This window comes from Primulina eburnea, chromosome 3 (genome assembly GCF_022965805.1).
Source record: "Primulina eburnea isolate SZY01 chromosome 3, ASM2296580v1, whole genome shotgun sequence".
Classification (NCBI taxonomy): domain Eukaryota; kingdom Viridiplantae; phylum Streptophyta; class Magnoliopsida; order Lamiales; family Gesneriaceae; genus Primulina; species Primulina eburnea.
Window position 1 is genome coordinate 29,478,278 of NC_133103.1, and position 14,670 is coordinate 29,492,947.

General features: G+C 37.3%; 1 protein-coding gene across 1 annotated transcript; it reads right to left on the reverse strand.

Annotated features, from left to right (window-relative positions):
* Positions 1-302: 302 nt before the first annotated feature.
* On the reverse strand, positions 303-863 carry LOC140827228 (uncharacterized). Its single transcript, XM_073189857.1, has one exon. It carries the CDS (start codon positions 861-863, stop codon positions 303-305), a length of 561 nt encoding a protein of 186 aa, XP_073045958.1.
* Positions 864-14,670: the final 13,807 nt, after the last annotated feature.

Sequence of the window (14,670 nt, forward strand, 5' to 3'; positions counted from 1 at the left end):
AAATTTTGAAACTTCCGTTGTGCAACCGACACCGTAACCGATCCCCTATCAATGCCACAGTTGTAGCAAGCATAAGGTTCTTCTTTGGAGTTATTTTTCTAATGTTGTTTCTAGTATTTTCCTTGATTTCTCCTCATAAACCTTCCAAACTTCTTGACAAACAATGATATTACGTCATTGCTCAGCTGACCAACATATTTGTCAACTAAACAAGTTGGTTCCAGCTTGACAGTAGTTAAAGCAGTTGTGAAATTTGATGTAGAAGGTTACCTTTCTGTGGTTTGTAGTTCAAACTCGTATGCCTATAGATCCGCAAAAAAATCATGAAGTTCAACCTTGTTAAGGTCCTTTGATTTATAAATAACCATGGTTTTGACGTCCCACTCTTTGGGAAGACCTCTGAACACCTTCAGTGCTATTTCTTTGTTAGAATACACCTTTCCAAGTGCATTTAGCTCGTTTATAATACCACTGACCCTCTCATCATATTCGTTCATGAATTCTCCAACCTTCATCTTGATATTGTCAAATTTCTGAACATCAACTGATAGCTTGTTCTCCTTTGTTTGCTCGTTTCTTTCATAAAGAAGAATCAGTTTCTCCCATATCTCTTTAGCAGTTTTGCATATTTTGATTTTGCTGAAAGTGACTTTATCCAGCGTTTTATATAAGATATCATTAGCCACATTGTCAAGGTTGGCTTTCCTTTTAACTTCAGTTGTCCATTCCTCTCTGGGCTTCTCAATGCGATGAGGTGCCCCATCAGTTATTGAAACTGTTGTATTTGCTTTTAAGATTTTCATGGGTCCTTCAGTAATGACATACCACATGTCGTCGTCTTGTGCAGATAAATGAGCCTGCATTCTGGTTTTCTAGTCATCAAAATCTTCTCTGGAAAACATTAGTATTTTATTGAATGAAGACATGGTGATCAGTTTTGTGGATAAGAATATTCTGGGACAAGATTCAACTGCTCTGATACGACTTGATATGATCGATTAACTGGCGAAAGAGTTTTTAGAAGGGGGTTGAATAAACACTCACGATTTTCACAACCGTTTCGAATGTTGAGTCAGTTTAGTGACAAACTGAAACTCGAAATCTTGTCAGTCGATATTAATCAGTTAACAATAAAGTGCGGAAATTAACTAACTGATAGATAGAATAAATACTGAAATAAGAACACACGAGATTTTATGGATGTTCGGAGATTTCAATCACTCTTACGTCACCCCTTCCATCATAAGGATAGGATATCCACTAAAAGACTTTGATCGATACAAACACTTGTACAGACCCACTTCAGTTTGGACTTAAAAATGCCAAAACTGAAACTCTAAGTTTACAATATGTTTCCCAGTACTCAACTGGAATTAGCACAACTGATATCTTTTAAGATCGAATTTACAACAAAATAATTGTGCTAGTAAGCTCGAATAGTAGTCTAGAATGTGACGATTATATCTGATAAGTGTGAGCTTCTAATTTTTTGAATATGAGCGAGAATTTTAGCAAAGTAACAACAAGATTGATAGAATAGTGAATCGTTGTTTTTCAACTGCTCTTCTATGCTATTTATAGGATTCTCTTCAACGGTAATAATCAATGTAATTTGAATCTTTTTATCCGTTGTTTGTCACGTCAATATTTTTCTGACATTCGTACACTGCAGCTTTTCTGAAATGCGGTGTTCCCACTATTAGTTGCAGTCTGCTTTGTACTATTGTTTGTTGAATGTCCTTTTCGTTCACTGATGATGTGTACAATTGAAGGATCAGACTGATAAGCTCACAACTGAATGTAGCAACTGATCAGTTTCCAACTGATCAATCAGTTGTCTGCGTAAGTTCAGTTCAGCTGGTTCATTTGCCTTTATTAATCTGCGCATTAATCTTCAGTTATAGGCAATTTTCAGTTTCAGTATTTGTTCAGTTACTTTCAAACTTCTTGATCATTTTGTCAAACAACCGAAATTTAGTTTCCCACACTCGTTTTTCTTAAAAATTGCTAATTTTTTTCCTTCCTATACTAATCATTCGGTCGAAATACATCTTTACAAATATATACATTTTTGACACCATTTGAAAATAAATCAACTAACTATTATTTAAAAATCCAAAGGAAAGTAATTCAAAACATAAAATTGTAATTCCTTTACCAAATCAAAAGTTAACATTTTTAAAAAATATACTTAATTCTAACATCATTTAAAAACCCTCTCAAAATCATCATAATTCATTAAAATCTTTAAAGTAACACAAATCATAAACTTATTTTATTTGCGAAAAACTAGCAACAGTCCTCGGGTTGTGTGCACCTTCAGTCCAGCTAGTTCAACCATCAAGTCCTCTACTAACATTAACATCATGGTCACCTGCATCTATCACACCTAGTGAGTCTTGGCTCAGCAAACCTTAACTATAATAACAAGTATACATATACATCCACATGAAACAGTGAAAATAATTTTACATAAAATAACATTTCATGAACGTATACTTTAACATTTTCCTTTCAACATATCATATCATATTTGCTTTCATCATATATGTATATGTTTCCTTTTCTATTGAATTCAGATCTTTAATTGTGACTTTCGTATTAGCTGAAGGTCGATGGATCCATCTACGTATTACCACAGTACTGGGTGGGGGGGGGACATCAGCGACACTCTCACCCGTCAACTGAGCCTTGGCCTTACATATCATCGTATCATCATAATCAACGTATCATAGTATTAGTCACACTCAATTCACCTCCTTCAACGTTTCATATTTCCATCTCTTATAAAAATTCATGCACATATAAATCATTTTTCTTTTAAACCTAAGCATGCAACATGTATTTTAGCATTAATGTTTCATTATAAACATTTAAAATATACATTTTAACATTTTGTACAGCATTCAGGGCAATGTCAGGAAGTATACTATTCAAGTGTAAAATGACCGTTTTACCTGTAATGCCCGAGATTTATTTTGCGATTAATATGCGATTATTGATTTTGAATTGATATGATTAGGAAGGATCATTCTGAGACACGAATTGAGGTAGCGTGTAATATTGAATGTGAGAGACAGAAAACCTCGCGCATATGCGCGGCACCGATGCGCGCATATGCGCGAGATGGGCAGAGGACCTCGCGCATATGCGCGAAGAGATTGCGCGCATATGCGCGAGTGTTTGCAGAGAAATATGCCAAGTCCAGAGAACCTCGCGCATATGCGCGGCGATGGTGCGCGCATATGCGCGAGCTGCCGAGAAGATTATGTGTCGAGACAGATTGTCTCGCGCATATGCGCCAAGGAGAGTCGCACATATGCGCGAGACGTGCAGGGCAAAGAGATGAGCCACTTGCCCCTTGGCATGCAAGATATATATATAAATCATGCAATTCCTCCAGATTCAGTTGGGAGAAAACGAGAGAATTTTTGGGATAAGGCTTAAGTTTCTTCAAACAAGGAATTTCTTATTTACAAAAATCTGTTCGTCTGATTTTCAATCCGACTTCAGTACCGTATTCCTCTCGACGAAAGATTTAACAGACGTAAGTTTTATTGATTTTTATTATGACTTGTAAATATGATATTGAAGGAATTGGATATGATTCATATATGGTGTTCTTGACATAGTAGACATCGTATAATCGAAACCGGATTGAAGAACAGATGCCGTATGAAATTGTTATGCGAATGGATGTGATTGAGATTTGATATCAAATTCGAATGTTTACCGATTGATTTTGAGTTATTGGGATTGGTATATACTGATTTGTATTATCGATATTTTAGAATTATAATGTCGTGCCGTCAGAATTTGATAAGACTGAGATGTCTTGATTTAAGTTGTATATTGATACAGTATATTGATATTTTCATTGCCAGATTGATATTGACAGGCTTTGAATGTTAGATAGGTGCACGTCGAGCCAAGTGTTGGCCGAGGGTTCACAATGAAACTCTATGTATAAACAGTCTTTATTTTAATAATATTTGAATTTATCATTTTGGCACTTCTTTATCTGTATACCCATGCTAGTTGCATAGATAAAGCCCTTGAATATACAAATAGTAGAAAGAATATGAGATGCTCATATGATGAGTATCACGAAACTCATATTTGTAATACTGTATATTCTAAACGGTTCCTAGTCGATTCAGCCGCCACTAAGAAGGATATAGGCCGCTCGAGTTCGAGACTAGTATCTGCGATGTGAGTACCATGTTTCATTGGTATGGGACATTGTGATGTCCGAGCATCCAGATAGGTGCTCCTGGTAGAGTGCACTGAACAACCCTCCACAAAGGACTTTCCAAGTGGTTCTCACTTATCGAGTGGAAAAGTCCTAGTTTATGGTTGTACACCATTAGTCCTTATGACCCGGGACAACATTGAGAATCTATGTGCTAGAATTACACTTTGACTTGTTTACCGACTCTCATGGGGTCATCAGGTGGCAAGGTGCGGTGTTTTGTCGAAACATATAGGAGTCGATGCATTGTAGTCGGGGATTCACCGCTTACCTTCGGGTATGGATATCCTATGTGTTCTCATGTGTATGTAGGTTGAAATATCTGATCAGATTATGGTGGTAATTATGAAAGAGGTTTCATAGATTACACCATCGATGCCACTACGACATGACACATAGTATCGATTCATTGACAACTCTCGATAAACAAATGGTTGTCGAATCGGTCGGGATATGTGAGTTGAAGGGACCGTACTGTACGTTAACCATAATTGAATGATTTTTGCAGTCACTATCATTTGATACCTAGGGAATCATCTAAGTGATGCTGCTAGGCGTTTAACATGATCAGGTTGGGTACTATCAGACTTGAGTTCTCACGTTCTGTTATCAAGGAGTTGATAAGTAAAAATGGAGCAATTGGGGTATGCTCATATAAGTACATGTTTAGTCCGAATCACATAGAGATGTAAATCCACAGATAGTTGTATCAATTAACCATTGAGGGCCACACAAGTACTAGCTTTCTAGATCCCGTTGAGAAGTAAAATAGTTCAATGTGTTGAACGGCTTATAAATGAGTTTATAAGCATAAGGAAAATAGAAGTATGACTTCTATGAGAGAAATGTAATTTTTAATTTATGAATGTGTTCCTAAATTAAAAGTAGGCCAAGTGAAGAATGTATTTGAAAATTGTGATTTTCATAAACATTGTTATGGACTAAATTAAATTAATTCATGTGTTGAATTAATTAAACACTAGTGGGCCTAGTAGAGTTCAATAATTAAATTAATTCAAGTGTTGAATTAATTAAATAACATTGGGCCTTGTAGAGCCCAATTGTAAATAATTATTTAACTAGTGGGCTTGAATAAAAAAAGTAAAGTTTAATTGGGCTCAAATATGTTTGAGACAATTAAATTAAAAAAAGTCCATGGGTCCTTTGTAAATGTTACAAGCCCACTAGGTTTTGCATGCTTAGGAGGTGAAGGGTTGTGGATTACTTTTGATTAAAATATTGTATGGCATGCAAGACTACTTTTCACTTTTCCCACAACCAGGACAAGTCTCCTCTCCCCCCCCCCCCCCCCCCCCCCCGCACCTTCATTCTCCTAGGTTGGCCGAATTTTCGGGGAAATATTGTCTCAAATTTTTCTTTCATTTTGTTCTTAAAGTTGTTGAAAACAAAAACTCTTCTCAAAAGAAAAATGCCCTACATTTTCTAGTGCAAGTGTAAGATGGATCTTCTAAGTTTGGTGGTGGGCCTAATTCTTGAAGGAAAGGAAGGAAGCTTGTAGATTTTTCTTGTCATACAAGAGCTAAGGTGTTTACACTTTAGATGGAGCCATCATTAATCTCAAAAGATTGATAGGTATAATTTCTTAACACACTATGAATGTCATAGTTTGTGTTTTTGTATTTGCTACACACTAGTATATGAGGTGTTCAAATTTCTTGCCCTTGAAAATATGATTTTCAAAAAATTTTAATACTTCTGTTGCTCATTTGAACACCCTAAAATCGATCCCTTTCAAGTGGTATTATGACCTAAGGGTACTAGTTTTTGTGTAGCATATACATAATATTATATTGAGGGCAATTTCTAACCGATTGAGATGAAAATTTGCAACAAAAATCAAGGCAACGCAAGGGATTTTTCTGGCAGCAACTTGCTGCCCATTTTTAGCATTTCGGGCAGCCCGAGGGGCTTCCCATTTCGGGCAGCCCGAGGGGCTGCCCGAATCCCCCCCTTTAAAAATAAAAAAAAATTTGGCATTTTGGCCGGAATCCGGCGACAGCGATGACGACTAAGGTTTTCAAAAGGTGTTTTGAAATATCAAAGTGTCATGGGCCTTGAGTTGTTGGGCCATTGGATGGCTAACATATTTGTGAATTTTAAATGGGCCAAAATGTTTTTGGTGAAAAATGAGTTTTTTGGGCCCTTAAGTTTAAAATTACAAAAGTTGAAAATTTTTCTCATAAAATAAATAATTGAAGTTGGACTTTAATTATTTATAGTAAATTTTGATTTACAAGAAATTCAGTTATAAATAAATTAATTGGAAAGTAGACAAAGGTGTTTGTATACTTTGTTAATTTAGTTTATAATCGTGACGGCTAGTGATTGGTTCAAGATATATAATATTGGATCAATTAGTTATTATGATAATTAATTGATGGTGTATGATATATGATATTATGCATGAAGGATGATCAAAAGCCTAAGCCCAATTTGCTAGGTATATGCTAGGATATTTTGTGTTGAATGATTGTAATAATTATAAATTTATAAAGTGAGCTTGGTTTATGGCCCAGTTCCCACCCCATGAGATGTATCCCTATTTGCCATGGATATTTATTTGTAAATATTAGTATAGTGGATGATCAAGATTGGAATATGGTGGCCATGATGATTATGAAGATCGAAGACATGTAAATATTGGAAGCATATGTAATAGTTGCATTTGCATCCCTTGCATTTCCCTAGGATTGGACCTAGGCCTGTGTTTAGCTCACACGGGCCATTAGTATTGGGGCGATTGATCATCCTTGTTTTGTTTACTAGTTTATATAATATGCATGATATGTTATAAATAATGATTATGTGCGTTATTATTATGATAATAAAAAAGTTGCATGAATCCGGAAAACATACGATCAAACATGGTGATTTTAAATAAAATTAATGATGAGACCTTTCAAAATTAAAAACACTCATTTTGAATAAGATTCAAAATTAATATCAAGCCCGAAAAGGGGAATTATAAATTTGTTTATAATTTCCATGTCTTCCGTCGACAATGGGTGCATGATGAACGCTACCCGTGCTCAGGACTCGGCTCATATTATTGGGGGGGGCCCTGGGTGCCGGAAAGCTGTGACATCCATTGACATGGTGATGTGAACTACGTGGAGCTCCAATGATTTCGGCTCATATTATTGAGGGAACTTATGGCGACCGTCCATTAAGGTTCAACATCGATGGGTAAGGCTTGACACGTGAAGATGAACGACGTCATATTATTGGGTCCTAATGAAACGTGAGACAAAAGTTTATGTAGAGGGTTGCGTGGAGATGTAATTGGAAAATACCTTTTAAGAATTGTGATTGGCTGATATTACTCGAGATCGTAATTCGCTAATTGGACCTCACGTACCTACTGAGGAAAAGAGTTTCCTGTTTTTACTATAGGGTAGTGAAAGATGTCAAAATAGTGGGAGTAAAAAATTTATGAAGTAAAAGTCCATACTTCGTATCTTACTAAATATTTTAAAATAGTCATTAACATTTATCTGTTTACTTTTCAATATTTTTGACAATGTGTTCGATTCGCAATTCGCTATCTATAATACTCGACAAACACGTATTAACCAGAACTAATGACCTCAATTGGCTAAGAAATCTGAAAATCGTCTTGAATTAGGAAAGGATAGCGTATACTATTAACTAAGTCGTCCCCTGTTGAGGCTCCGACTTACTACACTCCTGAGGAATTGCGGACTTACAAGAATGTTGTGACCATGACTTGAAAGGCAAGTGTTATATGCAGGCTTCTACGAAGATGAGAAGTCGGTTCTTTATGTGGGCTCTTCATCTGGTACGAAGACTGGTCCACCATGGAAGGGAAAGAAATGTTCTTTCCAGCGTCCCAAGAAGAACGTGCCCTTGAAGAGGCAATATCCGAGTCCCGTTTTGGCAGCCATACCAGTGAAGGCTGACAAGACTGTTGATATTTGTCATCACTGCAAGAAGCCTGGACATTGGAGGCGTATTTGCAGAGAATATCTTTCCCAGAAGAATTCTTGAAACGGTATGTTTTATATTGAAGTAAACATTTCAATTAACTCTACTTCTTGGGTATTGGATACCGGTTGTGACTCACATCTCTGTAATGAGTTACAGGGGATGGAAAGAAGTAGAAGACTTAGGGAAGGTGGGACCTTCTTGAGGTTGGTCAATGGAGCAAGAGTTGCTGCCAAGGCCGTGGGAATTGTTTACTTATTGTTGAACAACGATTTTAAGTTGATTTTAAGAGATGTTTTGTTTGTACCTGATTTGGTGAAAAACATTGTTTCCATTTCTATGCTTGATAAAAATGGATATTCTTGTTTATTTAGCAAAGGTGTTTGCAACATTAACAAGAATGAATGTTTAATTGGTACTGGAGAACTTGAAAACGATCTCTATAACTTAAAATTGAAAGATATTCCACTAAACAATGTCCAAGCAATAACAACAACAAACAATAGAAAACAAAATACTCTAAATTCGGCACAATTATGGCATGCTCGATTAGGAACATATTTTCCTAAGAAGGATGAACAAGCTAGTGGGAGTGGGCATGTTTGATATGTCTGATATTAATGCTCTCACGACTTGTGAATCCAGTCTAAAAGGAAAGATGACCAAAATTCCCTTTAAGGGCCATGTGGAGCGAGCCAAAGGGTTATTAGATTTGATCCATACCAATGTGTGCGGTCCGCTTAGCATCACCACTAAGCATGGACATGCCTACTTCATCACCTTTACCGATGAATTTTCGAGGTATGGGTATGTGTATTTGATGAAATACAAGTCTCAAGCCTTTGAAAGATTCAAAGAATTCAGAAGTGAAGTAGAGAAACAGTTGGGACGAAGCATCAAGTCACTTCGATCAGATCGAGGTGGTGAGTACTTGAGTGCCGAGTTCCAAGAGTATCTTAGGGAGAATGGGATTCTCTCGCAGTGGACTCCGTCCGCTACACCGCAGTTGAATGGTGTTTCGGAGCATCATAACCGGACTTTGATGGACATGGTTTGGTCTATGATGGGGTTCACGGAGTTGCCGCCATCCTTTTGGGGATGTGCAGTTGAGACAGCGGCATTGTTGTTGAACATGTCCATTCAAAGGCAGTTGATAAGACACCATATGAGATATGGATGGGAAAGCCTCCCAAATATTCTTATCTTAGAATATGTGGGTGCCCTGCTTATGTGAAGCAGGTAGTGGGAGATAAATTGGATAGTCGATCCATTTTATGTTACTTTGTGGGATATCCAAAGAATTCTGTTGGATATTACTTTCTATCATCCCTAAGAAACAAAAGTGTTTGTTTCTAGGAATGCAACCTTTTTGGAAAAGGAATTTCTATTAGATAGAAAAGGGGAGATGATAGAACTCGAAGAGGTTCGAGAGACACCCACAATTATAGAACCCACACCCGAAGAGCCAAGAGATGAGATACAAGCTCCTAGAAGATCCAATAGAGTCTCGAGACCACCTATGAGGTATGGTCTGCTTCTTGAAGAGGGTCATGATGAGCCTAACCATGGATGTGACCCAAGGACCTTCAAGGAAGCGTTATCTGATGCCGATTCTTCCAACTGGCTTGAAGCTATGGAATCTGAGATGAATTCCATTCATTCGAACCAAGTGTGGAATCTTGTGGATCCACCTGAGGTCATTGTTCCCATAGGGTGTAAATTGATTTATAAGAGGAAACTTGGGCCGGATGGGAAGGTATTGACCTTCAAGGCGCGATTGGTAGCAAAAGGATATACTCAAAGACAAGGAGTTGACTTTGAGGAAACCTTTTCTCCAGTTGCAATGTTCAAGTCCATTAGGATATTTCTAGCCATAGCTGCATGCTATGACTATGAGATATGGCAGATGGATGTTAAGACAGCCTTTCTTAGTGGGGATATTAAGGAAGAGATTTACATGTCTCAATCTGAAGGGTTTACATCTATCGGAAGTGAGCATATGGTATGCAAACTTCAAAGATCTATTTATGGTCTAAAGCAGGTATCTAGGAGTTGGAACCTCATATTCGATAGTACAATCAAAGATTTTAGTTTTGCTTAGAATCCTGAGGAACCCTGTGTGTATAAGAAGGTCAGTAGGAGTGCTGTGACATTCCTTGTGCTTTATGTTGATGACATTCTACTCATTGAGAATGATGTAGGAATGTTGCAATCAATTAAAACATGCTTAGCAAGTAAATTCTCGATGCAGGACTTGGGTGAAGCATCTTTCGTATTGGGAATACAGATATATAGAGATAGATCAAAAAGATTGATTGGTCTCACCCAGTCCACATACATTGATACCATCGTGAAGTGGTTCTCGATGGATGAGTCCAAGAGAGGACATCTACCAATGTGTCATGGCGTGTCCCTATCCAAGTCTATGTCTCCCAAGACTGATGCAGAGATAGTGGCGATGACAAGCATTCCTTATGCATCTGCGATTGGTAGCATCATGTATGGGATGATATCTACACGTCCTGACGTGGCTTCTGTACTAAGTGTAGTGAGTAGATATCAATCCAACCCTGGTCTTCCACACTGAAAAGCTGTGAAAGACATCCTCAAGTATTTGAGAAGGACCAATAAGTTGTTCTTGGTCTATGGGGATGGAGAACTGAAATTGGAAGGCTAGACATGACTCTAGATTCCAAAGCGATATCGATGACTCAAAGTCAACCTCTGGATTCATATTCATGCTCAATGGTGCTTTCTGTCTCTTGGAAGAGTTCCAAGCAAGACAGTACTACGGATTCCAACATAGAGGCCAAATACATTGCTGCATCAGATGCAGCAAAGGAGGCTGTTTAGATAAGGAATTTCGTCCAAGAGTTGGACGTTATTCCAAATAGAGTGGCTCATGTCCCGGTGTTGTGTGACAACACGGAAGCTATAGCTCAAGCAAAGGAGCCAAGGTCTGATCAGAAATCCAAACATGTATTGAGAAAGTACCACATCCTCAGAGAGATCTTGGAAAGAGGAGATGTCACGATTGACAAAGTCGGCTCCGCAGATAATGTTGCTGATCAGCTAACTAAGCCTTTACCTGGACCATTATTCGAGAAGCATCACGAATCGATGGGTTTGATGCATATGGGCAGTTGGCTCTAGTGCAAGTGGGAGATTGTTAGAGTAGGTGCACGTCGAGCCAAGTGTTGGCCGAGTGTTCACAATGAAACTCTATGTATAAATAGTCTTTATTTTAATAATATTTGAATTTATCCTTTTGGCACTTCTTTATCTATATACACATGCTAGTTGCATATATTAAGCCCTTGAATATATAAATAGTAGAAAGAATATGAGATGCTCATATGATGAATATCATGAAACTCATATTTGTAATACTGTATATTCTAAACGGTTCCTAGTCGATTCAGCCGCCACTAAGAAGGATATAGGCCGCTCGAGTTCGAGACTAGTATCTGCGATGTGAGTACCATGTTTCATTGGTAGGGGACATTGTGATGTCCGAGCATGCAGATAGGTGCTCCTGGTAGAGTGCACTGAACAACCCTCCACAAAGGACTTTCCAAGTGGTTTTCACTTATCAAGTGGAAAAGTCCTAGTTTATGGTTGTACACCATTAGTCCTTATGACCAGGAACAACATTGAGACTCTATGTGCTAGAATTACACTTTGACTTGTTTACCGACTCTCATGGGGTCATCAGGTGGCAATGTTGGGTGATTCTGTCGAAATATATAGGAGCCGATGCATTGTAGTCGGGAATTCACCACTTACCTTCGAGTATGGATATCCTATGTGTTCTCATGTGTATGTAGGTTGAAATCTCTGATCAGAGTATGGTGGTAATTATGAAAGAGGGTTTCATAGATTACACCATCGATGCAACTACGACATGACACATAGTATCGATTCATTGACAACTCTCGATAAACCAATGGTTGTCGAATCGGTCGGGATATATGAGTTGAAGAGACCGTACTGTACGCTAACCATAATTGAATGGTTCTTGCAGACACTATCATTTGATACCTAGGGAATCATGTAAGCGATGTTGCTAAGGCGTTTAACATGATTGGTTGGGTACTATCAGACTTGAGTTCTGACGTTCTGTTATCAAGGAGTTGATAAGTAAGAATGGAGCAATTGGGATATGCTCATATAAGGACATGTTTAGTACGAATCACATGGAGATGTGAACCCACGGCAAGTTGTATCAATGAACCATTGAGGGCCACACAAGTACTAGCTTTCTAGATCCCGTTGAGAAGTAAAATAGTTCAATATGTTGAACGACTTATAAATGAGTTTATAAGCAGTAAGGAAAATAGAAGTATGACTTTTATGAGAGAAATATAATTTTTAATTTATGAATGTGTTCCTAAATTAAAAGTAGGCCAAGTGAATAATGTATTTGAAAATTGTGATTTTCATAAACATTTTTATGGACTAAATTAAATTAATTCAAGTGTTGAATTAATTAAACACTAGTGGGCCTAGTAGAGTCCAAATAATTAAATTAATTCCAGTGTTGAATTAATTAAATAACATTGGGCCTTGTAGAGCCCAATTGTAAATAATTATTTAACTAGTGGGCTTGAGTAAAATCAAGTAAAGTTTAATTGGGCTAAAATATGTTTGAGACAATTAAATTAAAAAAGTCTATGGGCCCTTTGTAAATGTTACAAGCCCACTAGGTTTTGCATGCTTGGGAGGTGAAGGGTTGTGGATTACTTTTGATTAAAATATTGCATGGTATGCAAGACTACTTTTCACTTTTCCCACAACCAATTGTATTTTTTAAAAAAATTAGACCCTGTTTATTATAATTGATCAAATTATTCATAAAGATGATTAAGAAATGAATTAGCGTCCGGGTCCCCACAGCAGGTAGTATCAGAGCAGTAGGTTCCAGAACCGTAGGTTCCTTAGACTGAGATAGAAGTTAGTGAGAGGGGTAGATTGAGTTCTCTTCCTTGCTTTTGAATGCTAGCATGCTTTACTACTTTGAAATACATGTTACTTGATTTATCTGATTTGATTGGTAATATTTATTATTGAGAATGAATCATAAACGATTCTTGATCAGCAGTAAGATGATCAGAGGGGGAACTGAACTGTCACAGATTTTTTGTATTAGGTTACTGTTGGAAACTAAATTTCAGTGATTTGACAAACTATGCTTCGAAACGTATTTGAATAACTGATCAAAGGCAACAAGCTTAACTGACTTGAAAAATCACAACTGATAGTTGTCTCTAGCTGAAGATTAATGCGTACCAGCTATATATTATACACGTCATCAATTGAAGCAGAAATCTAACTAACTGATCAGTTGGGAACTGATCAGTTGAAACAAATTAGTTATGAGTTTTCCAGCAAAGTATCTTTCAGCTGATCCCTCGGCTGTACGCGTCATCAGTTGAGAACGACAACCGACAAATAGTACAACAGACTGCAACTAGTAGTAGAAAGCCGCATTTTAGAGATTGCAGTGTACGATTGTCAGAGAATATCGACGTGACTATCAACGGATATTAAGATTCAAATGATATTTAATATTACAATTGAGAGGGAAGCCTATAAATAGGTGAAGAGAGCAGCTGAGAAGACAACACGCGAACTACTACTCTATTCAAGCTTGCTGTTAATCTGCTAAAATTACAACTCACATTCAGATATAAAAGCTCACTCTTATCAGATTTATCAGTAGCAATCAAGGCTACCTTTACGAGCTTATTAGCACCTTGAAATCTCTGTTAGATTTATACTCAAGTTGTGTTGTACTCAGTCGCACTGTAAAAGCTTTTGTGTACTAAGAGTTTCAGTTTGGAAGTGTTAAGTCAAAACTAAAGTGGGTCAGTACAATGTGTGCATTTGATCAAAGTCTTTTAGTGATAATACTATTTCGTGATAGAAGGGGTGACGCAGGAGTTATTCTATTCTCCGAACATCCAGAAACATATCGTATGTTTTTCTTTTCAGTTACCTTCATTTATTCTATCTTTCAGTCAGTTTACTTCCGCAACTGTTTTCCAGCTAAACTGATTGTTATCGATTGACGAGATATCGAGTGTCAGTTGTAGCTAAACTAAACCCATTATTCGAAAAAAATACATAATCAGTGAGTGTTTATTCAACCTCCCTTCTAAACACTTATCACCTTTGTAAATGATCCTTTCAAGTGGCATTAGATCCAAGAATTGGGCCTACTGATTGAGAAATTGAAAACCAACTATATTCCCACAAGTTCAACTGCCTACATTGATCGAGCTGTGCTCACGCAACTGGAAAATGATCTTATGGCTCTGCAATCACAGATAAATATTTTTGTGATGGATCAAGAATTAATCAATCATGAAGGCATTTCAGAAGATGAAGAAGATGATTCGCGTTCTCAGCACAAAGAGCCATCCCTGTAAAAGATGCTACTACAACTGAAG